Source organism: Oreochromis aureus, linkage group 13 (assembly GCF_013358895.1).
Source record: "Oreochromis aureus strain Israel breed Guangdong linkage group 13, ZZ_aureus, whole genome shotgun sequence".
Taxonomy (NCBI): Eukaryota; Metazoa; Chordata; class Actinopteri; order Cichliformes; family Cichlidae; genus Oreochromis; species Oreochromis aureus.
In genome coordinates this window covers 2038940-2064507 of record NC_052954.1, presented here as the reverse complement: position 1 = coordinate 2064507, position 25568 = coordinate 2038940, and the positions used below count along the sequence as shown (strand labels likewise).

At 40.8% G+C, this 25568-nt stretch overlaps 1 protein-coding gene across 3 annotated transcripts; it reads left to right on the top strand.

Moving 5' to 3' along the window:
- Nucleotides 1-25568, top strand: si:dkey-191g9.5 (rap1 GTPase-GDP dissociation stimulator 1). Of its 3 annotated transcripts, none has more exons than XM_039621407.1 (14): nucleotides 1-238; nucleotides 3529-3633; nucleotides 5300-5422; nucleotides 6020-6145; nucleotides 7045-7173; nucleotides 7863-7988; nucleotides 8611-8754; nucleotides 11911-12042; nucleotides 14940-15074; nucleotides 15237-15362; nucleotides 16045-16184; nucleotides 16315-16441; nucleotides 20285-20372; nucleotides 22494-25568. In XM_039621407.1, exons 1-14 carry the CDS (start codon nucleotides 226-228, stop codon nucleotides 22543-22545), a joined length of 1566 nt encoding a protein of 521 aa, XP_039477341.1. In that variant the 5' UTR covers nucleotides 1-225; the 3' UTR covers nucleotides 22546-25568. The 3 variants fall into 3 exon arrangements, with proteins under 3 accessions (XP_039477341.1, XP_031597943.2, XP_039477342.1); XM_031742083.2 differs by having other exon boundaries at nucleotides 20285-20413; XM_039621408.1 differs by lacking the exon at nucleotides 11911-12042 and having other exon boundaries at nucleotides 20285-20413.

Genomic DNA, 25568 nt, shown 5'->3' with positions numbered 1-25568 from the left:
AGAGAAGGGCAGAGTGGAGCGAGGAAAACGAAAAGGAGAGTTAGGTAATAGGATTAGTGGGGTAAGAGCAAGGACAAGGAAGCAGGCAGAGTGAGCGGGATACACCTGACTGAAGGGAGGGCGGCTTCTCTGCTAGCTGCACACAGACACACACAGACACACACTCACAGTGCTAGCAAGCAGGCGAAGGCAGTTAGCCAGCCAGCAGAGAGCCTGCCAGCAGCCATGACAGACACTGGTGAGTAGTTACATCCTCTATGTGTGTGTGATGCTTATCTCCTTTCTTGCTCTGTCTAAAATATAAAACGACTTGCAGCCGGCGTGGTGCACTGTGTTGTTGCGCCACTCTGCAGACCAGGAACAGTGAGTTGTTTGTGCCACCGGCCAGGAAGATTGCAGCACTGTGTAGTTCAGGAGTGGATGAACATAAACTTACCAGCTGAGCCACACAATCATCTGTGCAGCGTCTTCTCCTGTCTGTGGCATTGCTGACTGCCATCATAATAATTCCATCATAATACCAGTACCATCCAAAATGTACCGAGTAGTCTAACAGTGGAATAAACACAATGAGCATCACAGTGACAGGATTTAGTGGTGTACGGACTGATGGGATTAGACTTCCCAGTTGTTCCTGTTATTGTGTCTATGCATGCAGTCACATTTGTAGTGTAGCTGAAGTAGGTTTAATAGGCACCCTGGGGACTTCTTGGCATAACATTGTGAGACTGACTAGGAAATTGTTGGCCTGTGCTTTAACACAGACACATGCACACAGTGAGCCACAGCCACCCTGACTGTGCTCAGCTGGTTGTCTACCAATCCAAAGGTTGATGGATCGATTCCCTGGCTACTGCAGTCTGCATGTCAAAATATCCTTGGGCAAGATGCCGAGTTGCCTGCGATTCATTTGTCTGAGTGTGTGTGGATAAACGCTATAGAAGAAAGTGGTTGTATGAATGTGTGTGTGATTGGATGAATGAGGCTTCTAGTAACAAGTGCTTTACGTGCTCAGTTAGAACAGAAGAGTCTATAAGTCTTTTTACACATGCAGAAGGACACGAGGGCTAGATCGTGACATACAAGTGTGTGTATCCGTTTCCTAGCCCCCTCCACCCGGGCTATTTTCAATCGACTTTATAGGGATTAGCCGACGTGATTACCATCTGCACTGTGTGTGTGTGTGTGTGTGTGCGTCTGACTGAAATGGACTGTATGTGTTTAAGAACCTACACAGCCCTTTGCTGGCATGTGTAAACTGTTTAAACTTTATTCGACCACATCACTGAACAGAAACATCAGTATTAGACGGCTCTAGAAAAATCTATTGTTTCCTTTATACTTATTTAAGTTTAATATAGGTATAAAGGTTTAAGTAAATAGGTCTAAGTTTAACCAAGACTTTGTTTATTGGTGGGTAAAAGAGAAAAAAAGCATCATGTGAGTCGTATATATTATACAAAATCAGGATTAGGAGAAATAAAATTTTGTTATAGGAATTTGGCAAATAATAACAAAGCTCTATAAAATACTCTAAAAATTCTCGCATGTTTGGAGGATTTTGACTCCTGATATTTAATGTAATTAAACATTTGTCTCCAGTTCTTATTAACCTTTCAGCTGATGTCTGTGAAGGTTCTCAGTCATCCAGGTCATCGTAGTCTAAGGAACTTGGACAGAAAAGCGTCTGGACTTCTTTAAGTTGCTTGAAGACGTTTCACCTCTCATCCGAGAAGCTTCTTCAGTTCTAAGGTCAAATGGTGGAGAGTTCCAGTCCCGTCTTCTTAACTTAAAGAAGTCCAGACGCTTTTCTTTCCAACCTCCTTAGACTTTCAGCTGATGATTTCTTGAAGAAGTTGCATCATTGGCAGGACTCTAGTGAACCATTTCATGTCTGCAGATGATCTTGTGGTTTTTAGTGGTAGTAGCTCTGGTCTCCAATAGCTTCTTCATATATGTTCTGCATGTGGTGGCGCATCCTATCAGCTACAATATCTGTAAGAGTGCTGCCAACACTTGTAGAACCAAATAGGAAAAACTTCCAAGATTTCTGGATTTTTAATTGTCGAATAATAACCTCGGCAGTCTTGCAGCCTAAAGAGCTAATGCCAGTTTGTAAGTCACTTTTTTTTCTCAGTTGCTGCTTTGTTGATTATTCTGCTTTTCATCATGTCCTTTTCTGCTTATCAAGGTAGACATAAAGAAGCTCCGTATCTTTCCAGACTGTTTTCTCACTATTTTTGAATTTTATTATATATTTATATTTTAAGCCATCAGCAGTGCAAGAAGGAAAAGGATGAGCACTGGCAGAGTCCTACAAAATGACCTCCAGCAGGCCATTGGATGTGAATGTCTCTGACCAAACAATCAGAAACAGACTTCATAAGTGTGGCCTAAGAGCCTGACATCCTGTAGTGGACCCTCTGCTCACTGTCTGTCACTGTGGAGCCGTATAATCTACTGTATATCATTCTGAGTTGTGAAGGATGAGTCCCTCATCCCCAACCGGGTGCAGCAGATGGCTGCCCCTCCCTGATCCTGGCTCTGTCGGAGGTTTCTTCGGGGTTTTAAAACATGTCTCTCCTCACAGTCGTGCAACAACTGGGAGTTTCTGATTGTTGGGGTTTTCTTTGTATTATTGTCATATAAAGCGTGTTGAGGTAACTGTTGTTGTGGTGCTATATGAATAAAATTGAATTCCATTTTTTCACTTTGGTTTTTGTCATGTCTTTAAATTCAGCTCTCTGTAAGTCGATCATTTTCATTTCAGTCTAACATTTCTCAAACAAAACAAATTTTCAGTCAAAAACTTCATTATTAAGGTTCCAGAAGCCATTCGTTGTTATTCTTTTTTTGATTTTTCATGTGGTGTTACCCACTATTTACACATTATGTGTGTGTATGAACACCTCTTGCTATGTTTTGGGTTATAAAAACCAAATGTAACAAATTGTAAGCTTAGCCTGTCAACAGATACAAACAAATGTCCTGTTATATACGGGTCGCAGCAGATGGCCCCGCCCCTCCCTGAGCCTGGTTCTGCCGGAGGTTTCTTCCTGTTAAAAGGGAGTTTTTCCTTCCCACTGTGGCCCAAGTGCTTGCTCATAGGGGGTCAAATGATTGTTGGGTTTTTTTCTCTGAATGTATTATTGTAGGGTCGACCTTACAATATAAAGCATGTTGAGGTGACTGTTGTTGTGATTTGGCGCTGTATAAACGAAATTTAATTAAATTAAATTTAATTGAATCATAGGATCACTTAAACCTGAACGCCAGTTTAGGCGTACAGATCTTAGTGCTTGGTAGCCACTAACCAATATCTGTCTACGATTTTGTGTTGGTAACAAGGTAACCCAGCTCCTTATTTTGTCAGTGCTACAGATTTTCCAGATCTTGTTAGCAAATTTTTAGTTGCTTCATTGTTAGAGTCTTAATCTTATTCAAGTTGTGTTTTACCTATAAAATGGCATGTCTCACCTAACTTCCTTGTTACTAAAGCTAACAAGTAACTCTCGTTGTGTGTGGCAGACTCTCTAAGTGAGGCGTTAAAAGCTATTAGTGTGAGTACAGAGCTGATTGAAGAAGAGCTCAAGCCTCATTTGGATAAAGTGCTGGCTGCGCTGCTAGAAAAGAGTAAGTCATATAACACACACATCCCAGGAAGTTGATTCTGTTTATCTGGAAGTAGCATTTTCAGTGGGAAACATTTCCTCGCTCATCCAAGTGACTTCTTCAGTCTCAGCTGACTCCAGGTTTCTCCAGCCTTATAAACAGTACATTTGCATAACGGCTGAAATTAGCACCACTGGGCCATATTTCAGTTTCATGATCATTAACATGCAAATTGTCATAAACATTGATCAGTCGCCATGAGTACCATTCAGAGAGAGTGGAGAAATGTTCATGCATGAAGACATTTTAACCCACTTTGACAAGGACTGCCTAAAAAGCTAGTACGTGAGTACAAGCAAACAGCACGAGAGATGGTTGAGTACAGCTACCAGCTTTCTCTGTATTTATTATTGTGCTATCTACTGTACAATATAAAGCGCCTTGAGGCGACTTTTGTTGTGATTTGGCGCTATATAAATAAAATTGAATTGAATTGAATTGAATTGAGATTCAGCCTCAGATGCAGACAAAATAGGATTACTCCTAAAAGTCTGCAAATGAGATCTTCAGTTAAGGGCCTCTAAGCAACAGAAGCCAAAGAACCAGCTGCTCAATGAGCATATGAGACCAATTCATTTTACTCTGGTAACCCTGGACACCACCCAGTCATTGGTCCAGGTATGTGGATGACACCTGGGGGAAAATCAAATTTCAGGACCCACTGAGTTCACTGATCACATTAACTCGGTCGATAAATGGCAGGTTAGCCTTCTTAGACTGTGAGATTTCCATCAGTAATGGGGGACATTTAAAAGTTAATTAGTACTGTAAACCTACGCATACGGATCAGTATTTAAGGTTTGACTCTCATCATCCATTGGAGCACAAACTAGGAGACGAACACCATCCCCACAGACAAAGCAACCAGGGAAGCAGAAGAACATAATATCAAGAAAGTGCTAAGTGAATGTGGTTATCCCAGTTTTGACAAATATCCAACTGGGAAGGCACTTGAAGAAAGAGATGGAAGTGAAAACCTTTAGTGACCCTTTATGTGTCAGGACTATTGAAACAGCTGAGATGCATTTTCACAAAACACTGAGTATCTGTGGCTTTCAAATTCCAAACACGCTACGCCAAAAATTGGTAAACCCCAAAGATCGGGTCCCTCGACACAAACAGAGTAACATAGTGTACGCTGTTAAGTGCCGGGAGGATTGCCAGGATTTATACATCGGGGAAACCAAACAACCTCTAGCGAAGCGGATGGCACGACACAGAAGAGCTACCTCGTCAGGCCAGGGGTACATCTGTCACCATCTTACAATGCTGTGACTGCAGCCATTCCCCAACTGTCTGTGAATGGTACTCATGGACATTGATCAGTGTTTATTGAGTCATGACAATTTGCATATTAAAGATCATGAAACTGACCTCACGGCTCATTGTTTGTCAGTGGTGCTAGCTTCGGTCATTATGCAAATGTCCTGTTTCTAAGGTTGGAAACCTGCAGTCAGCTGAGACTGAAGAAGTCCCCTGAATGATGATCCCACTGAAAACGCTTCATCCAGATGAACAGAATCAACTTTTTGAGTCATCAAAGCCTCACACTTTCACTTTTCAACTAACATCACATATTACATAGTGAATTTTATCATTCTAAATGAACTGACTTGTGTATTCACAGAGAAAGATGCTGCTATCGACGTTGCCAAAAGTGGGATTCTACCCATACTGGCTCAGGCCTTACAGAGAAAAAGCAGTCTGAGCTGCCAGGTGGCTTTGGTGGTGGCAGAGATGGCCCGAGAAGGTAGAACACTTGAATACTATAAAACTGGGTGTGCTTCAAAAAACAGTTTGTACAGTATAAGCTTCCTTATTTTGTCTTGTTTCATGTTCTCTTAGAACTAGACCAGAGCTTTAGGATTCTACAACGTCCTTAAAATCAGTTTAATTTATGTTAAGGACCTTGTACTATGTTTATTGTTAATTAAAATAATTATTAAATATCAAATAAAAATATATTGCAGTGTATAAGGAAACATTTTATCACTTTTAAGCAACTTAAAGCCAGTATGTGTAGGATTATACAGATGAAGCCACTTTAGAAAACGTCCCAACTGGTTTAGTTTAGTGCCACTTTCAGATTACTGGGTTGATGTTTTATCTGTATGAGGTTGCAGTGTTTTTTTTAATATTATTTCTGTTCTGAAAAAATACACTTAAATTCCAAACAGAGTGGCTGAAAATATGATGCTTTTCAAAAAGGGGGTTGCATCTTATGCTCCAGTGATGTGTCATGAGACTAAAACACCAGGTTGTTTCATAGCTGTTGAGTAACATGTGCAACATAGCATTTAAAAAATATCAGCATTTACAAAGTTTAATGTCCTTAAATGTGTTGTAGCTGCAGTGAGGGAGCCATGCATCGAGGCAGGCCTGGTTAAGGTGTTGGTTCCCCATCTGAACAGCAATAACCAAGAACTGCTGCTGAACTCTGGCAGGGCCATTGGGCGCATCTGCTTTGACAACTGTGAGTTGGTGAGACACTGCTGGCTCCGTCAGCAGGGCGTTCTCAGTGTGATGACGAGTCTGATTTCTTTTGAAGGTTACAGAGTGACAGATCTTAATTCCAGCCTCAAACTACCTGATATTTTCGTCATGGTAACTACATCATGTTAGGCAACTGCACGACTTGCTCCCAGATCAGTCATGCAAGCTGCTTTCAGAACATGTGTCAGGTTTCCTAGATGCAGCATTGCTTTGCATCCATTATTGCACTATGCAAGACAACAGGACTGTCATGTATGATGCCTATTTTTTGTTCCTGACTGCCAAAACTGTCCAGATCCTGCCATAATCGGACTGATATCATATAGCGTGAAATGTTATATAGGGGCTAACTTATGCTTTGAAATATGTGAGACTGTCGCCATAAAAGCAGGCACACAGTCAACAACATTACCCAGGACGAGCTGGAGCGTTCAAAGCATGGTTAACTGGTGTAAAGTAAGCCTGACTGTACACTGTCTTAGTGTACTAGTTGTTGTGTCAAAACAAAAAAGACTTGCAGCAGGTTACATGTTTCCAGTCTTCAGCGTGACATGCTTCAGTTCGTGGCTGGGGGGAGTGCAGCCTGATATGATCTGCTGCTGTAGCAGCCCATTGCAGAACCAACCAGTCTTCTCATTCTCCTCCAGCTTTTCACGACAAGACATTTGCATCCATATTGTAATGTTGTATAAAGCACTTTAGAAGAACCAGTCCATGTACCATCCACAGAACTGCCTCCCATTAAATGCTTAGGACTTTTCAGCATCCTGACAAAAAGCTCTGAGATCTATTTTTTAACAAAATGATAAAAATGGATATTTAGAGGTCCCTCACTTTATTCCTTAACACTTATCTCTGTCTCCTACCTTTTTTACCTAGCATACCAGCAGGACCAGTTAGTCCAGAGTGGTGTAATCCCCAGACTCGTTTCCATAATGAGGGAGTATCCTGACAATGATCCACTGGTCAATGTCTGTCTGCTGGCCTTGTGTAACCTGGCAGACATGGGTGACTATTTACTATTTGTATCCACTGTATTAAGTACATTAGATGTAGTTTGATTGTCAGTGCTTTAGTGATTAGACATGTTCTTTATAGCTACAGCATTGCCTTTAATTAATGTGCCTGCGACCCTAAACATGAAGGAGAGAGGGTTTTCTTTTGTGAGTAACGTGACAGAAATAAATGGCTGACACAGTACCCGTACCTGTCCAAAGTAAATACTTTGTCACTCGTTGTGGTAACCGTGTCAGGCCAGAGTAATCTTTTCAAACTTTTTAACAGAGCAGAAGAAAGCGTGTAGCATTGGAGTTTAGTCATGCTTAAGCACTCAAACTACTCACCAAACTGTACGTTATAAATGTATTGGTATTAATATAGCAGGCACACCTGGAGAAATCTAAGGTTCAGTATCTTGCTAAGAGCACTTCAACCTGATGAACTGCTCTACCTCCTCAGCCACAGATCTCTTTAGCTACTGTGATCTAGTGGGGTGACTAATTACAGCTTCCACAGTTAATGTATCCAGGTTAAAGCAACCAAAGTGTGCCAGAGGGAGGTGGGCTAATACTGCAAAAATAAAAAAAGGAAATCCTTCTCATAGAGAGAGAGACGATTCACTGTGCAATAAGCTGTTCTGCTATCATTATGATATGTCACTAATTCTGTAGCTGATTACAGACCACATGTAATTGCAGACTCTGCAAGGGAGGCGCTGGCACAGCTGAATGTTGCAGATGTACTGATATTTCAGCTGAAACAGGCCCCTGATGCTGAACGCCGACATGTCATTTTGGAAATACTGGGCTCTCTGGGAGAGAGTGGTAAGGGCATGTTTTTAATCGCTTGGTGAACCTCTGCCCGTCTTTACTCCTGAGAAACTTTTCAAACCTTTTGTTGCTCCACTTCCAACTTATTTGAAACATGCTGCTTTCATCAAATTCATAATGAGCTAATACATTTCATGAGCTAGTAAAATATTAAATCAGTGTTCTGTGTTTTAATGTCAATTAAAATGGGTCTACAACATTTGCAAATTCATTGTGTTTGGTTTACCTTTTACACAGAGCCCCAGCTTTTCTGGAATTTGGGTTGTAGAAAGCTTGAGGGAGATGGAGAGCAGCCTTGGCATGTGCTAATTATGAAATACATTGCCTTGACTTGTCAGACATTTATTTTTTGATGGATGAACTAAGAAAACGTGTCTCATATTATAAAAGCACTCAAAGATTTTTACCCCGTTTGTGCTCTAATCATATGCTGCTCAGTAACTTGTACGAAAAAAGTCCAAACACAGTTTTCTTCTGCTTTTCATGCATATGTTAATGATTAATGGAGACAATAGTAAAGCTTGTTGGGTTGTCGCCCTGAGGCAACTGTTGTTGTGATTCGGTGCTATATGAGTAAAACTGAACTGAACTGAAATGAATTGTTCTGTGCCATCAGATACTCTGAAACTACAATTTGCAGAGTTGGGAGTCCCAGAAGCTTTATCCGAGATGATTCGCAGTCTGCAGGGAGGGTCTGACCCACATGACCTCTGCAGCATCAAGATTGCCTCCAACCTAATGGTGTCCCTGCTTTTAGGGGGTAAGTAATGCATAGCAACAACATTGTCTTAGCATAGGTTTGAAAGGAAAAAGTGGTCAGATGACAAACAGAAGAAGACAAAGTGCTGAAATTGCACTGCACTTGGATCCACTCACCAAGACGCTCGCCTAATACAGAGCTCTTGGCTTTGGCTCTTATCTTACTGTCTGTAAATAGTTTTCATTAGTGTTGAGAGGTTTCTTTTTATTTCAGTGACATCTAAGAAATCAAAAAGTGGCGTTGCTAAACCGGGGATAAGCTATGCAAGCATGCTGACAGAGACCACGCTGAAGGTTCTAACAGCCTCTGGTATTGCATCGAATGCTTTTGTTGAACTTTGAAGCAACTTTGAAAAAAGCGATGCAACAGATGTCTCAACTCAGTAGTGTGCTTAAACAACTGCAGGAGGACATCTGTGTGGTGAAAACGTCACAAGTTAAGTTAACATGAATATTGCCGACAGAAATGAGAGACTGGAAGAGGGACATCGTCGCATTAACCGCTAAAGACATCAAAGAGGTGTGACCAGCTGGAAAGACCAGTGGTGTCTTAATCTGTGATTATTAGAGTGAAGTGACGTGTAGAAGGTGGAAAACTATACAGACCAGGTTGAATCTGATAGCAGAGGTGTTTAGTGTAGATAGAGGGTGAGTGTGTACATACAGGTCCAAAAGTATTTGGACAGAGACAACTTTTTTCTTAATTTTGTTCTGTACATTATCACAATGAAACAAAACAACTCAGATGTAGTTAAAGTGCAGAATTTCAGCTTTAATTCAGTTGAACAAAAATAATTTTCTACCACAGTCCCTTTATTTCGGGGGTTCAAAAGTAATTGGACAAATTAAATAGCTGAAAATAAAAAATTCATTTCTAATACTTGATTAAAACCCGTTTGCTGGCAGTGACAGTCTGAAGTCTTGAACTCATGGACGTCACCAGGTTTCCTCCTTTTGAATGCGCTGCCATGATTTTACTGCAGCGACTTTCAATTTTCTGTTTCTTTGTGGACTCTTCACCATGGAAATGATTCTGCGATCATCCACCACTGTTGTCTGCCATGCTCGTCCAGGTGTTGTTGCGTTGTTGTGTTCACCTGTGATTTCTTTCTACCAAACTGTAGATTTTGGCATTTCTAATATTGTATTGTATTTTTCTGCTTTAACAGTTTAAGGAGGCTTGTTTCACCTGCATGGAGAGCTCCTCTAACTGCATGTTGTCTGTTCACAGCAAAATCTTCCAAATGCAAGCACCACACCTCAATCAACTCCAAACCTTTTATCTGCTTAGTTGATAATGAAATAACAAAGGAATTGTCCACACATGGCATCGAAATAGGCTTTGAGTCGAGTGTCCCATTATTTTTGGTCCCTTTAAAAACAGAGTGTGGCAAATGTTAAAGAGCTGAAACTCCTAAACCATTCATCCAATTTAAAGGTGGATACATTCAAATAAAAGCTGAGAGTCTGCACAATATGCCCATGTCCGTTTTATAACTATAGCTAGAATATGTTTAGGTAAACAGGGAAAAAACAAACTTGTGTCAGTATCCAAATATACATATATAGACCTAACTGTAGGTCACCGATGCCTATTCCGGATAATGATCATCAGCTGAGACCTATCTGTGAATGATCCAGACCCCACACGATGCTCAGGACACTGTCCACATTTCCTTTATTGGACACAAAATATTTTCTTTCGTTTGGCGTCTTTGCAGCTGACTCCACACTGCCGTCTCAGGTCACTGAAAAGGGAAAGAGACCTCACTAGAGCCACATCTCCACCTGCTCCATCACTCTCCCTGGCACTGCCCCTTGAGCCACACCCCTGCCACACTATCATTAGAATATTCCAGACATTCCTGCAAACGAGTGATGATGGCAGTGAAGGAGAAATGTAAGAGTAAATCAGAGATGCAGGAGCATGGGAAAAGAATGTAATTTTTCCTGGATGTGAGGTTATTAAAGCACAGAGAAAGTTGCACACAAAGAATATTTGGCTCACACTGACCTTCCTGCCATGCTGTGATTATATGACTCCAGTCTCGTAGTTAGAAGATGATGTTTGATGACCACATAGCACTGGATTTCATCAACAGAGAGGTTATTTCACAGCTCACAGTGAGGTCGTTCATATTATGTGAGGTTTTTTGGGGATTTCTTTCTGCTTTGGTTTATGATTGATCTGATATTTTTCCCTTTTATCTGGGTGCTCTTAACCTTTGTCAGGTGGGCTTGTTTTATTTTTATTGCTGTTATTGTAGCTGTTGTTATTGTTAGTAGCAGTAGTAGTATCTTTTCTATGTGGAAGGATAATGATCATAATCCTCTGAACCTGAGGGGAGGCTGTGTGTGTCTGTGTGCGCGTGTGCGTGTGTGTGTGTGTGTGTTGTTAGGTGGTGGGTTTGACAGGTTGTTTGCTCAAGGGGAGGTGTGTATTTTGGTGTTTTGTGGTTGGTTGTAAAAATGTTTGTTCCTGGGCAAACATCAGAGGTATGTTAAAGAATGGAAGCACAAAAGAAAGGATACTAAACATATATTATCCTGTATATATAATATAGGGACAGAGTAATTTCATAGCATATCTGTGGTGCTAATAATTCCGTTAAGCTTAACAAATGTTTGCTTTATCTCAAATCACGTTGGACAGATGCAGCATTTATACAAGAAACATCTATGACTGGTTCAGAAACAGCTGCATTTAGGAGAGACTGGGTGGGCAAGTATTTAGTAGCTCATTTAATAGTCAAAAACGGGAAGTGCCAAAATTGGAATTTGTTTCACTCAAAGAGCACGAAGGTAGAATTATATGTCTGATTATTTGGCTAAAACTGGTTACAGCACTGCGTCTTCTGAATCGCTGGTGGTGAGGACTAATAACTATCAGGGAAAGATCCATTTTTCTCTCTGATTGTCCAGACTGTAAGTACGTTCATTGTGTCTTAGGAGTTGGAGTTACAAAAAAAATTAGTAATAAAAAAAAGGCACTGTACTTGTCACTGAATGCATTGTGACCAATCTAATATGTAATCTCTGGTGTTGATTTATTTACCTAATAAAGCAATAGTAATGTCACTGCTGTATGTGAATCTAAATCATGTGATTGTGTTAGGTTGCTTTTTAAATCATTTTCAAAAGACTGTTTGTGTGTCAGATGAGTCCATGCAGAAGTGTTTTGGTGAAGGATCAGGTCTGGTGTACCAGGATGTTCTGTCATGGCTCCAGAGCTCCAACACCCAGCTGCAGCTATCGGGAGCACTTGCCATTGCCAACTTCGCTAGGAATGGTGAGATGTTTGTCGGAAAGACACACTGCATGGTCTTTTTTGACTGAGTCTGGAGAGTCTCTTGTGGTTCTCGACAATCACCAGAAACAGTTCAGTCTTTACAGCTCTCCAGACTGTTATAACTTTTTTTAAAGATAACTTAAGGTTTATTTTTTCTTGGTTTTCACCCATTTTTGTTTCTGGATGAAACATCTCAAAAGCCCACTTTCTTCTACTTCCTCAGCAGAAAGGTTCTGTCAGACTATCTGTCCAGACAGTTTACAAGTTATCCATTAAATACAAAATACACATTTTTTTTAAAATCTGATGAGTTAAACAGATCAAACTGGTTCATGATCTTCTAAAAAGAATTCAGCAGTGTACATGCTGTCTGGTTTTGAAATGATACAGTATTCATGTTTAATTGGATATATTTAGTAGTTTATGTATTAGAATGTAACACAATATAGTCACTCATTCATTAACAGTTGTAGTTTCTTTAAAATACAGTTTTTTTGTGTTCACTGTTATTTAGTGTTATCAGATGAGGTTTTTCTGGGTTGGAATGCTTGTAGAGCAGCGGTCCCCAACCTTTTCTGCGCCACGGACCGGTTTATGTCCAACAAAATTTTCACAGACCGGCCTTTAAGGTGTTGCGAATAAATACAACAAAATAAAAGCAGTACCGGTACCAAATAAAAGAAAATTTATTCATAACACACAGGAAAAGACCCAGGGAAGCCAAGTTAATGATAAAAATGATAAAAACCCTGAAAACCATCAATTTCACACCCGAGCCTCAACTCTCGGGGCCCGGTTCCAAACCGGACAACTCCGGTCCGTGTCCTGGGGGTTGGGGACCACTGTTTTACAGCACACATCTCTAATCACCCCAAAAAAACAACAATTGGCTGTACAAGTTTGAATTTACTTTGATTTTTTTCTAATCCACGTGGAGTCAAAGTAAACTACAATACTCAATCATACACATACATTATACACTAATATTTGGTTTCATATCTCTTTGCATATTGTACCTCAACCAGATGCTTCTGGCATAATTCTGGATGGATATTTGACCAATCGTCTTGGCAGAATTGATAGTTTACTCAAATTGGTTGGTTTCCTTGGATGAATTCAGATTTGAAATGTAGTCCACAAATTTTCAACAAGTCTGAGGTTGGGGCTTTGGAAATTCCAGAAGCTTAATGTTAGCCTGCTTTATCCGCTCCAAATCCAGTTTTGTTATGTGTTTGGGATCATTGTCCCTTTGGGTTGTGTCCAAATTTCTGTCTTGCTGCTGATCTGAGGTGAAGTTACAGAAATTGGAGGTAGTCCTCTTTCTTAATTATTCCATCCAGCTTGTTCAATGTACTACTACCACTGGCAGCAAAACAGCCCAAGACCATAACGCTGCCACCACCATGGTGGATTGCTGGTACGGTGTTCTTTTGTTTTGTTGATGTGTGGAGCAGCACTCCACTACGGGAAGTCTGGATCAGCGCTCTATTTAAAAAAGTTCAGTCTCTGATCCAATGAGTATTACCCAGCAGGCAGTGCAGAGCTTGGATGAAGCTGATGAGTGAGGAGGCTCACTCAGTTCTAACTGCCTTTGGCCTCCAGGGGGGAAAAAAAGCAAGACCTGAGTAGCTTTGCAGAGCCACTCCTACCAGCCATACCAGTTGCAGCAGTGCTCAGCGCTTTGGGAATATGACTAGGTTTAAATCAGTGGCTTGGAAAACTGCCCAAGGATCTGTTTCATTAAAATGGGCAAAACACTACATGTATAAAGGCTAATTACACTACTGGTTTGCAGAAATGATAAGAGTTATGTGTGGAGGAGTAAAGGCGAGCTTTTCAAACTGTGAAGAAACGTGGGATTGAAGGGATTGAAGTCCCCCCAGCTTACCTCTCATTACATCTGAGAGTGGGTAAGGTCTTAACACCCAGCCTCTTATGTTTACAGTGATACAAAGTGCTATAACAGAGTTTATCTTTATGTGCTTTTGCAAATAGTAAATCATATTAATTTTGTGCGTCACCTTTTTAACCCTTTGTGAAACCATAAAGGTAAAAATCTGAGTATTAAATCCACATTAATATAAATAGTTCTTACTTTTTTACCCACTCTCAGATGTAATGAGAGATAAGATAGACTTCAGTCTTTTTCAGTCCCACATCCAGTTTGAAAGGCTCGCCTTTACTCCTCCAAACACGCCTCTTGTCATTTTGGCACAGTAGCTCAATCTTTGTGTCTTCTGACCATAAAGCTTTTCTCCAGAATGTATTTGGCTTATCCATGTGGGCAGCAGCAACTTTCAGTCAAGGTTGACTGTTGGTTTTGGAGCAAGGTTGGGTTTCTTTCTTGGTCAGCACCCCCTCAGCCCATGACAATGTAAAATTGCATCATTGTGGACAGTTTGGGTCTCAGACACGGGCAAAGTGGGGACATATCAGAATAAGTTGTTTGAACTGGTGAATCAGAAATCTGTAGTTATACAGAAATGGCCCCAAGAGAACTTCCCAGGTTGTGTAAATCTGCAGTTCTTCATAGATCTTCACTCTGGTCCAACACACTTACCAATACCTTGTGTATTGGTAAGTGTGTTGTGTCAAACAAGTCCTTTTTCCGCTGGCAAAGAGAAACTAGCAATTGTAGTCAGTTATTCTACTACATGAATCATATATTTGAGACTGTGTGTATAATTTAGATTTTGTGTGAATTGGAGAAAATAATAACAAAATTAAAATTTGTGCACCAATTCTTGCTTTACAAAGTAGAGAAAAAAAGCCCCAAATGACCTTGATGTTAATGTCTGTTTGTTTGTTTGTTTGTTTGTTTGTTTGTTTGTTTGTTTGTTTGTTTGTTTGTAAGTAATTGGGTTTTAAGGACGTTGTGCCTGTTGTTTTTCTGTCAGACAGTAACTGTGTAAAGATGCTGGACCTCGGGGTGGTTCCTCACATCCTGACATTGTTGGAGCAGCACGTAGATGAAGGAGACGTATCTGTTCAACATGCTGGACTAAGCGCACTCAGAAACCTTGCCATTCCTGGTACAGGCTTCCACTGCCTAAGCAATCAAAATAAATAAGTTCAAGTACATTTCATACACTGAAATTGTCCTGAATGTGTTTTGTCCTTAAAAATCAAAGTGAATTGATAAAGTAAAACTGAAACACTGAGAAAGTCAATAATATGACATGTGTGTTTTCCAGCCACCAACAAAGTGCGAATGCTGGAGGACGGGGTAACTGACAGAATAAAGACACTGCTGCGCTCTGACATGCCCCCAGTTCAGTTCAAACTGCTGGGTACTCTGCGTATGATGGTGGACGGACATGGTGAGCAAAATGCTTAAAATGCTTCAGTTTGTAAACAAGAATTGTTTTGATGACAAGTGATAACTTAGATTCTTCCCTTTAGTAGAAGACATCTTATTGACCATTGGATACCAAACAAACACCAAACACACTACTTTCCACAACCTGCAAAAATAAAATATTGGGCTAATATATGAATTCAGCAGATCCAGTAAAACACCTGTCCGTGTGCTGTAAGGTCTGAAGGAGTATTGGGACAATAAGTGCTCTGGGTTTCTGTATGAGAGACATTCTGTAGTCATTACCAGATTTTCACACGTCTGAAACAGAAAGCCCGTTTAAAGAAATTAAATGAAAATATGAAATGAAGTATGTAAACCTCCATCAAGACAGAACATTTGAAGGTCAACTAACAGAACCCTGAACAACAAAGGAAAAGCACTGGTCTGCAAAAAGAATACAACCTTGCCAAGTCAAAGTCCTGATGTGAATTCAACAGAAATGTTGTGCAAGGATCAAAAGTAAGCATTTCATATGAGGAGACCCACCAAAATTTCATGCTTCTCTCCGATTAATGTAATACATGGGACATCAAAAGGGTATATGGGTTTTTGTCCATCTTTTTCCCCCATGTACAGCTGGCAGCCTTTATTAATCGTTGTCAAAACAAACATCTTCTACCCTCTGCTATACTGTGTGTCAGAGGAAGCTGCGTTAGTGCTGGGAAGAGATGCTGACCTCCTCGATCGGATCATGGAGTGGTGCGAAGCCAAAGATCATGCAGGAGTCAGAGGAGAAGCCAGTCGCCTCTTGGCTGCTCTCATCAGACATAGTCAGAACTCAGTGAGTCAGATTATTCTACTGTGAATGTTTCTCTGGTTAAATTCTAATTTATTTGTGTTGGTTATCAAACTCACTGTGTCGGATGTTCACTTATTATCAGTCTGATTGGCTGATTTTCTCTCTTTTACAGGAAGTTGTCCGTGAAGTAGCCAGAGCCAATGGAATTCGGCATCTTATTTCTATGGCATCAAGTGAACATGTCATCATGCAGAATGAAGCCCTGGTTGCCCTGGCAATTGCAAGTGCCATTGACATTGGTAAAGCAATTTCAAGTTCTCTGGCTAAATTTATCAAACATTTCAGAGTGTAGTTCTAGTGAGAGCTCTCAAGCTTCACGAGACGGATCCAAAGTGTTACTACGAAGTGTTCTCCAGTTAGGAATGAGCAATTACTCTGGAATATATTTGGGAACATGGGCATTCCAACACTGGCTTTGGTTAAAAAACATACAAAATATCAGACACTAGTTTGGTCTCATCTGGAAGTGACATTGAATTAAATTGTTAAATTAAATTTGAATTTGGTGTATCAAAGAAGGAGCCTGGCACTCTATTAGTGTTCACAACAAGTTTTAATTTGGTGTCTGTGGAAGTGAGTGAAGTGTAAAAAATGCTGTTTGAAATTAAACAATAAGAGTAGTATGGGGCTCACATAGATATGTTGTACACAGAGTGGCCTCATAATTAAAACGTCAAAACACTACCAGCCCATGTACACCCACCCAGGATTTCAAAATATTTTACCATAACCAGCAGGTTGTATGTTACACACACACACACACACACACACACACACACACGGGTCCTCCACCAGAGTCCTGGGAGCTTGAGGGTTCCTTTGGACAGAGATCTCGGAACTCATTCCTGGGATTTGTTGGAGCCACTCACCCAGTTAGGGGGTCACTGCCCTGAGTGAAGGTACCACAGTTACCTTCACCCTCCACATCTTCTCGAGCTCCTCTGTCAGCCCTTGGTGTTTCTCCAGCTTCCTGTGTTCCTTTTCCTGATGTGCTGTACCCATCTTCCTCTGCCTCTCCGCCACTAATAAGTCTGGTTGGTCAGCCATCACCAGTTTGTCCGTCTGTACCTAGAAATGCCACAGTATCTTAGCTTGCTCATTCAAAACCACCCCGGGGGGCGTCTCCCACTTTGACCTGAGGATCTCCAGGCCACATTCAGCACAGATGTTCCTGTACACTATGCCGCCCACTTGGTTATGGCGTTCCATGTATGTCCTGCCTGCTAGCATCTTACACCCTGCTGTTATGTGCTGGATTGTCTCAGGGGCATCTTTACACAGCCTGCAGCTGGGGTCTTGCCTGGTGTGATAGACCCCAGCCTCTATGGATCTAGTGTTTAGGGCTTGTTCCTATGCTGCTATGATTAGTGCCTCTCTGCTGTTTTTCTCTGTCTTTCAAACCATATTTTGCTGGCTTCCAAAGTTTTTTCTGGATTTACTAAATCTTTAATGCTGTTGAAACTGTAATTTCAGCTTGACACCCTTTACAACTTTAATGGTGCAACCACTGCTAATCAACACACCCTGAAGCCTCCTGACTTGGTTCATCTGCTACCAAGGCTGACTTTGTTTTTAGCTTGTCTGTCAGTTTTTTTCTGTCCTCAAGCCATGGCTGTCTGTGGTCCATGTCTCCCACCATACTTATGAGTGAGTTAAAAGAGGATACCCGGGAACTGAAACCAGACCTTAGAAAGAAGAATGAGCTTATCATGGAGTTTTCATCTGTGGCCACACACAGGTGAAGCTCCTAGCTTCCGTACGCATCTCCTGTTGTGGCAACATCAGCAGCTGCCCCTCCGCTCAGTGGTTAGTCGCAGCAGCTGACTGTGATGCCACAGTCCCCTGGTTCAATTAGACCACCTCTGGAGGATAGCCAGTCATCTCAGCTGATTTCCTGGGTCTGGCTTCGCCCCAAACTCTTCTGTGGGGGACCTTTTAAGTTCTAATGGGCTGTCTGCTCCAGAGCAGGATGATGCTTTTGCATGTGTGGCTACTGGAGAGATGCCCCTCACTCAGCCCGACGATAATGGGGACCGTTTGGACAATGAAGATGGGATGGCTGCCCAACAGGGATGCTGGTCCAGTTTCACTCCTCAGCATGCTCCTTCTTCTCATGGCCTGCTCAGCACCGGATTGGCTGCCACAGCTGTGTCACCCCCAGACTTTCTCGCCACTTCAACACTCTTCCAGGCGGCCTTGCTCCAGCACAGACGCCTAGCCATCTCCCTCCTCCAGAAACCAGGCTGTAGCAGACACATGGGAGACCCGACCACATTGTCACACTTTTAAACACAGGTCTTTATTCTCAGTTGTTGTTTCTTTTGCACTCGGCTGGCAACTTTTCAGCTGCCAGCCACACATGCGCAGCAACAACAACAACTACTCAGTCAGGATCCAGTGCAGGGGAGGCGTGATGAGCTGATGCAGCTCTGGTGTGTCAGCCTCCCCGCAGCGGCGCCACAGACCACGCCCTGCCACACAGGCATTGGCGTTTTTCTCTGCCGGGTACTACTACTGTTGCCACTGCTGCTGCTGCCACAGCTGCATCTTGGAGCTCACATGCGGTCATGCCCCTGAACTGCTCATCATCGACCACCTCCTCATGGCCAATTCTACCCACCTCTGTGGTTTAACAGTTGGCGATGCTTGGTGGCCGTACCTTTTCCTATCCTGGGGCCTGTGTGAAGGATTTTACTCTGACTGCTCTTCAGCTGTTGACAACCTGCACATTTGGTTCAAGAGGTACTGCAGGAATAAAAACATTGCTTATGTGGACAATTTCACATCATTCCTCAACCGCCCTGAACTATTTAAACAGTTTGTTGTATATTGTAATCTATCAACCTCCCAAATCCTGCAGTAATTTCTTAAATGAATTCTACTTTTATGTGTTATTGTTAATTTTGATTAAATCATCTTAGTAGCTGACTTTACTTTACATATTCATGATCCCTCTAACTGCACTACCACAGAATTTCTTAACATTGCAAAGGCATTTAATTTAGTACAACATGTGGTGACCACACGCTGGATACAGTTTTTAGTTTTGGCTTATCTATAAACACATCGTACACGTCTGATCACAAATGTATAATGTTTGACACCGCTCTGCATCCAGTGTTGTCTTCCCAGAGAAAAACTATTACACATTGCATCTTTAATGAGCACTCAGCAGCTCAGTTTTCTGCTCTCTGACCTTATGGCATCAACAACTAATTTTTCAGATATCAGTGACTTCATTAATTGGTTTAATAATATATGCTCACCAATTCTGGATCATGTCGGACTGTTAAAATTCAGATTAGTCCAAGTTACAAATTCTTCCCCCTGGATCAGTGATCATATTCGCCACCAAATAAGAGAGTGCAGAAAGTTATTAGTCACACTCAACAAACTCATCTAAGGCTACGTACACACGGGTAGTTTTGAAAATGGTGATTTTCTGGGGTTTTTTTAAAATCTTGTCCACATATGCAGTTTTGAAAAAACATCTCTGTCCACATGTAAACGCTGAAAACAAAGTCAAACGCTGTCAAGAACATGCCAGATCCTAACCGTGTAGAAATGTTGGCCAGTCAGAAGTCTAGAAGCCTGGGAGGGAAACGGGTATGTTAACGCAATAGTTGTTCTTGGGGCTTGGTGCCCAACCTTGGAGGGTGAGGATGATGATATCTCCCCCCTGACCTGACGTCCTGGCTCCCCCTTAGAGAGAGAGAGAGAGAGGGAGATAGTCGAGAGAGGTGCCACTGAGTGTTAAAGCAGAGTGATGGTTCCACAGATCAGCAATACATAAAATCTTGTATTGTGCCAAGAGAACAGAAAAACAATGCAAGAGTGACAGACTTTCAACAATAACACAATAATGACTCTTTTTGGCCATAATGTAAATTAATCTGCAGAAGCACTTAATGTGCTACAATGTAAAACACAAGATTTAACCACTCTAACCTACTGACCTGTTGCAATTTAGCAAAATACAAGATATTTGACAAATCAAGAGATATGATGTCAATACTGAATGGAGATGATGTACATTAAAGAATATATGTTTACCTATTTTTGCATGTCTGTAAACAATGCAGAGTCTATGAAGGATCCATTTCGGGAGGCTGACCTATTGCCCATGCTGAAGAAGATGTTGGAGGATCCTGTGGGAGCGGTCGAGGTCAAGTTCAGTGCTTTAGGTCTCATTTGCAGCCTGGCTAACTCCAGTATGTGTCTGATTTTAAAGCAACACATAGAAATTGTAGTAATTCTATCCAACGGATGTAGAATGATAAAGCTGTGATGTCAGTGTCAGAGGAGCCACAAATATGCAACAAGCAAACGTAGCTGAAAGTAAATGACTCATGTGCACCTATCAGCTTACAGCTCAGCGTCACAAAGATTAAATCAGGCAGGTTACAGGAAGTATGAAATACAGAGACCCAAAGAAAAACAAAGAAGACGCCTGAAAGCAGGGAAGTAAAGAGCTCAGGAGCAGTGTTGGTCAAGTTACTTGACAATAGTAATTAATTACTAATTACTGATTACTTCTCCAAGAACATAATCCCGTTACTTTACTGATTACTTCTTTTCAAAAGTAATTAGTTACCCTATTAATTAATTACTTTTTAAAAACATGATACCAACCTGGATAGGTAATAAAGCAACAGACCTTTCAGCCCAATTCTATTTTTTATAATAATCCATCATATAAAATGTAATCAAATGAAAAAGTCTCTTTTTAAAACTTGTTTTATTAGTTTTAATCTTTTAATTTTATGGACAATTAATTGTATGCAGCAGTCTCTGACTTGTGTGTTTAACATTTAAACCTATTTTCTGCATATTCCAGCATATTAAGTAAAACAATGTTTTGTGTTTACACTCTTTCAAATAGATGCAAGTAAAACAGCAGAAAATAAATAAAATCAAAGACTCAGCAGCTCTGAGTCCTGTCACTCTTAAATCTATTGTCACCTGTTTAGCAGGAGTGGGGCAGGTGGAGGTTTGCCCACAGTGGTCATGTCAGTGGGACGATCCGGGGGTTTCTCTGTGAATGTCACATTCCCGTGGTGGCGTGCTCGCTGCTCGCTCAGATTAGAAGTTTAATTTTTTGCTGTAGAAAGAAGTTTTCTCCCCACGCAGAGTGTACAACGGACACTAATGTTTTTGTCACTTTTTACAGAATCAAACCTAAAGTAATGTGAGTACTTCCACGCTTTAAACGCTGCATGTTCGTACTCTCTCACACACTGCATATTATCCATTGTTGATCTGCACACGTCTGTTGCTGCCACGGACGTCGCACGCTCGTACGTCATCGTCATGAGACACTCTCGCAAACAAAACACGGTTTAGTAACGCAGCGTGCTTACAGGAAAGTAACAGTAATCTAATAGATTTTTTTCAATAGTAATCCCTTACTTTACTCGTTACTTTAAAAAGTAATCGGATTACAGTAACACATTACTTGCGTTACTGACTGAGACAGTCAGTGTCCAAGAGGGAAGTGTAACCTGAGAAGAAATATAGCTGAAGACAAATAACACAAAGAGAAAGTATATATATAAAGTATATATTATAAACCTAAAGTCATGATTAACTTAAGAGAAGACTTAAATAACAAGAATAAAGCATAAAGAATCCTCATGAAGACAAAACCTTCAACCCCTGCATGTAAGACCCAGGGACCATGACAACATCACAAGTGTCACTCAGTTTTGTGTTTCAGCTAGCGATGTTAATAGTAACAGGACACGAAGGCTCCAAATTTTGGGCAATTAAAAATGATTATATTAGATATTAGGTTTTCTGAATTTCCAGTAGTAGTAGTGTGTTTACATTGACATTTAATGCAAAATTTGGTGCAACTGATTTTGTGTAAAGTTGTTTTGGTTGCAGAGCCTAAATGTGTTTTTCAGCCCTGAAATGTTTGTGCGGCTACCTCGTGTACTTAAGAGGTTTTAAGGGAACAGAAATGGTGGAAAAAATAAAGATGATTTAAAAAGCAGAAATTTTCATCCATCCTCAGGTATTTCAGAGGCCTGTAACAATTTTCGTAGAATGGCAGCATTGTTGTAGAAAAATCGCTGATTCTTGGGGAGCCAGGTTTGAGCGTTTCACAGATTTTCCTGATTTAGAATGACTCAGGTGTGTAGGGTCATCAAACCAAGCTCTAAAGAACACAAAATACACTGTACACCCAGTGATGATCAGAGAATACTGTACAGCGCATCTGCATAGTTTGATCTCTATTTCAATCAATCTCTTGGTTTTCTCTTTTCTTTCTATTCTTGTGTGCTCTAGGTGTCATGAAGGAGGAGTTGAACTCTGTGAATATGAAGGAAAGCATCAGTAAACTCACAGATCATAGCAGCAGTAAACTTGCCTCACAGGCCAGCTCCATACTGACCATCCTCAGTGACACCAGCTAAACCAGCATCTTGCAGCAACAGGGGATCCCATCAGCTGTATGGATTTATCGAGCTTATTCAGTGGCATACTTAAATGACAGATATTTTACTGCACAGACATTGCAAAGTATTGAACTGGCTTCTTGTCACCTGTTCTGTAAAAATTAAGGGCCCTTTTTAGTCCCCGTGTGTGCATGTGTGGCATGCAACAGATTATAGGATTATTTGAGTTACGCGTTTGATTTGCTCCTTTGTTAAAAAGAAGAAACATTGTCTTTACACTGCACAATTCAGACATCATCTAAGCTCATTTATTTAGGTTTTCCTTTGAGTAGTAATGAGACTGCCTAAGAGTCTTATCAGCACAGCCTCGGGTATATTTGCAGCATGTTCTGCTGCACATTTATGAATCAGATGATGCAATGAGTATACATATAGGGCTCAAAGGTAACGACTAAATGAATAGCCACAATGTATCCAGTCTCAGGCAGTCATGTATCATGACTAGCAATATTGTAGACATTTCATAAAGATAGCAAAAGGAAAGGGTAAGAGGGCAGGTAAAGTTAACTGGAGAACACACGTTAGGTGTACCAAGTTTTACAGTACTCTGGACCAAAGAGGGTGGATGGAGAAATTTACTAGAGCCAGTGATGGAGGCACATGTGCACATACAAAAGTTACAAATAAAACCTCAGTGCTAATATCTGTAACTTCAGTAGCAGGTCATTGGCAAAGATGTTATTATAATATATGTTAGTATTATATAAATTGTTATTTAATATTACTGAATATGAGCATCACAGTGGTGCAGTGGAAGCTCTTTGTGTGTCGCGTTACAGAAGGTGGTTCCAGGCTTCTAATCTAATCCAAGTGCTGCACAGGAAGTAGGATGTCAATAAACAATACAAATAATTTAAGAACAATTGGGGGGAGTTGGAGTACACCCTGGACCCCAGCCTGACACAGGGATAAGTAATAATGTAGAAATGATCATATTAAAATATGAAAGTAGAAATGGACTGGCAAAAATGAGACAATAAACTGGAACTAGTCTGAAGCTGAGAAAGCTGATGGGAAGAGGAATGTCTTCAGTTGGGTGAACAAAAACCAAGTATGTATAATTCTCAAAACTGATTTTCTACTTACAAGAAAAAGATGAACAGATGAGACATGTAGTAGGCTTTAAGCTGTCAACAGTGTTGGTTAGGGCAGGAAGTGAAACATGCCCAGAGTGAGTAAATACACCAGTGAAGGGTTAAGAGCTGAATTCATTATACTGGAGAGGACTGTGCTGTATTTGACTGAGTATAAATCAAGTCAGAAAGTGTTTGTGTTATTGAGGCCTTGATAGCCTCCTGATGTTTGTTAAAATTTCATAAGACTCTTTGAGCTCTCCTGCACTGAGTGCCCTTAATTTAAGGCAGTATGACCTCAAAGGACAGCAGTGCAGACAGCGTTAAAAGAATGTAGAGATGGAGCTTGACAGTTCAGCACATATTCTGCAAATGGGTGAAGCCAACTGATCAACAGTGTTCAATTTGATTAGGCCAGAGAGTGCAGCATCGTCGTGACTCTTACTTGATTTTTAACATTGATTTAAAAATTGATTGCACGTGGTGAGAAAGTAGCATCCTCAGCATTGAATATACACACAGATTTGACAAGTAAAAGAACCGAATCATGTGTCTCGGCTCATATGACCTACGCATGAGCTGGTGAGCAGAAGGGGAACAATCATGGATATTAAAATCACCAAGAATGAAAATATTACATTTAGGCACAAATTCAGTGACAAAGCAAAGAAAACCTTTGCTGGGCTCCTCTAGAGGCTTCTGAACAGGAAATGGTAATTCCTGAACAGCTTGACCAGCCAGCTTTGCCACCTTACAAGTTAACTAGTGCCAAGTATGGAGAGTGAGAATCATGCTGTTAGATAACTGCCACTTCTAATTTGGCCACAGGTGAGTGTGCGTAGTTGTCTGTCTCTGTGTGTTAGCCCTGCGATAGACTGGCGACCTGTTGAGGGTCTACCCCGCTTCTCAACATATATGGGATAGGCTCTAAATTGGATAAGCATTAGAAAATGGATGGATAGGATGTTATTGAATATGCAGCCAGAATAGTTTACCAAACAAATTGACGTTTTTCTCAATATCCCAAAGGTAAAGAGGTAAAGAAGTGACGTGTGCTCTTCCTAAGTGTTTGGATCACTGATTAAAAGAAAGTTTGACTATATCAAGGAACTTTTTTTGCCATGCCAGTGATATGAAGTGTGATGATTCTGCAGCAATATTGTTTGACCTAAAGTAGTTTTATTTTAATTACTCCAGCAACAAAACTAACTACTGGATAAGATTGTGATATACAAGTGAATGTACAATGCTCTGGTTTGTCTGTATTGTGGCAGCTGAGGTGATGTTTCTGATAATTATTTTCTGATAGGTTGAGCCTGTTTAAGATGACTCAGATTATGTTTTATAATAAGCCTATCAGCTACTATCAAACCAGGTTGTCAGGTCTGTAAATCACCAGTGATATTCTGATGAGTGGACTCAAACATTAAAAGGGTGTTCATAAACAATAAATTGGCTTTATGGCATATACTCTTCCAGTAAGAACTGCAACAGATGTAAATGATGAACATACAAATAACAACAACAAAGGAAGAATCTGATAACTTAGCCTCTGGGTATGAGGTGTGTGTGGTTCTAAAAGATCACATTTATCTACTCAATACAGTTTTATTTATATAGCACCAACTGAGAGTTGCCTCAAGGCGCTTTATATTGTAAGTTAAAGACCCAGATGAACATGTCTTGATGCATGTTCAGTCATCGAGGTAAGGATAGTCGATTCTGCCCATCTGGACGTAGCATTTTTTTTAGTGGGAGAAACGTTTCCTGACTCATCCGAGTGACTTCTTCAGTCTCAGCTGACTGCAGGTTTCCCCAATCTTATAAACAGT

Excerpts from the sequence above, each read along its gene's own strand:
- si:dkey-191g9.5 (XM_031742083.2), top strand. Across the intron at positions 7,989-8,610 it reads GGGCTCTCTGGGAGAGAGTG|ATACTCTGAAACTACAATTT; the intron begins GTAAGGGCATGT and ends CTGTGCCATCAG. Across the intron at positions 16,185-16,314 it reads TCAGACATAGTCAGAACTCA|GAAGTTGTCCGTGAAGTAGC; the intron begins GTGAGTCAGATT and ends TCTCTTTTACAG.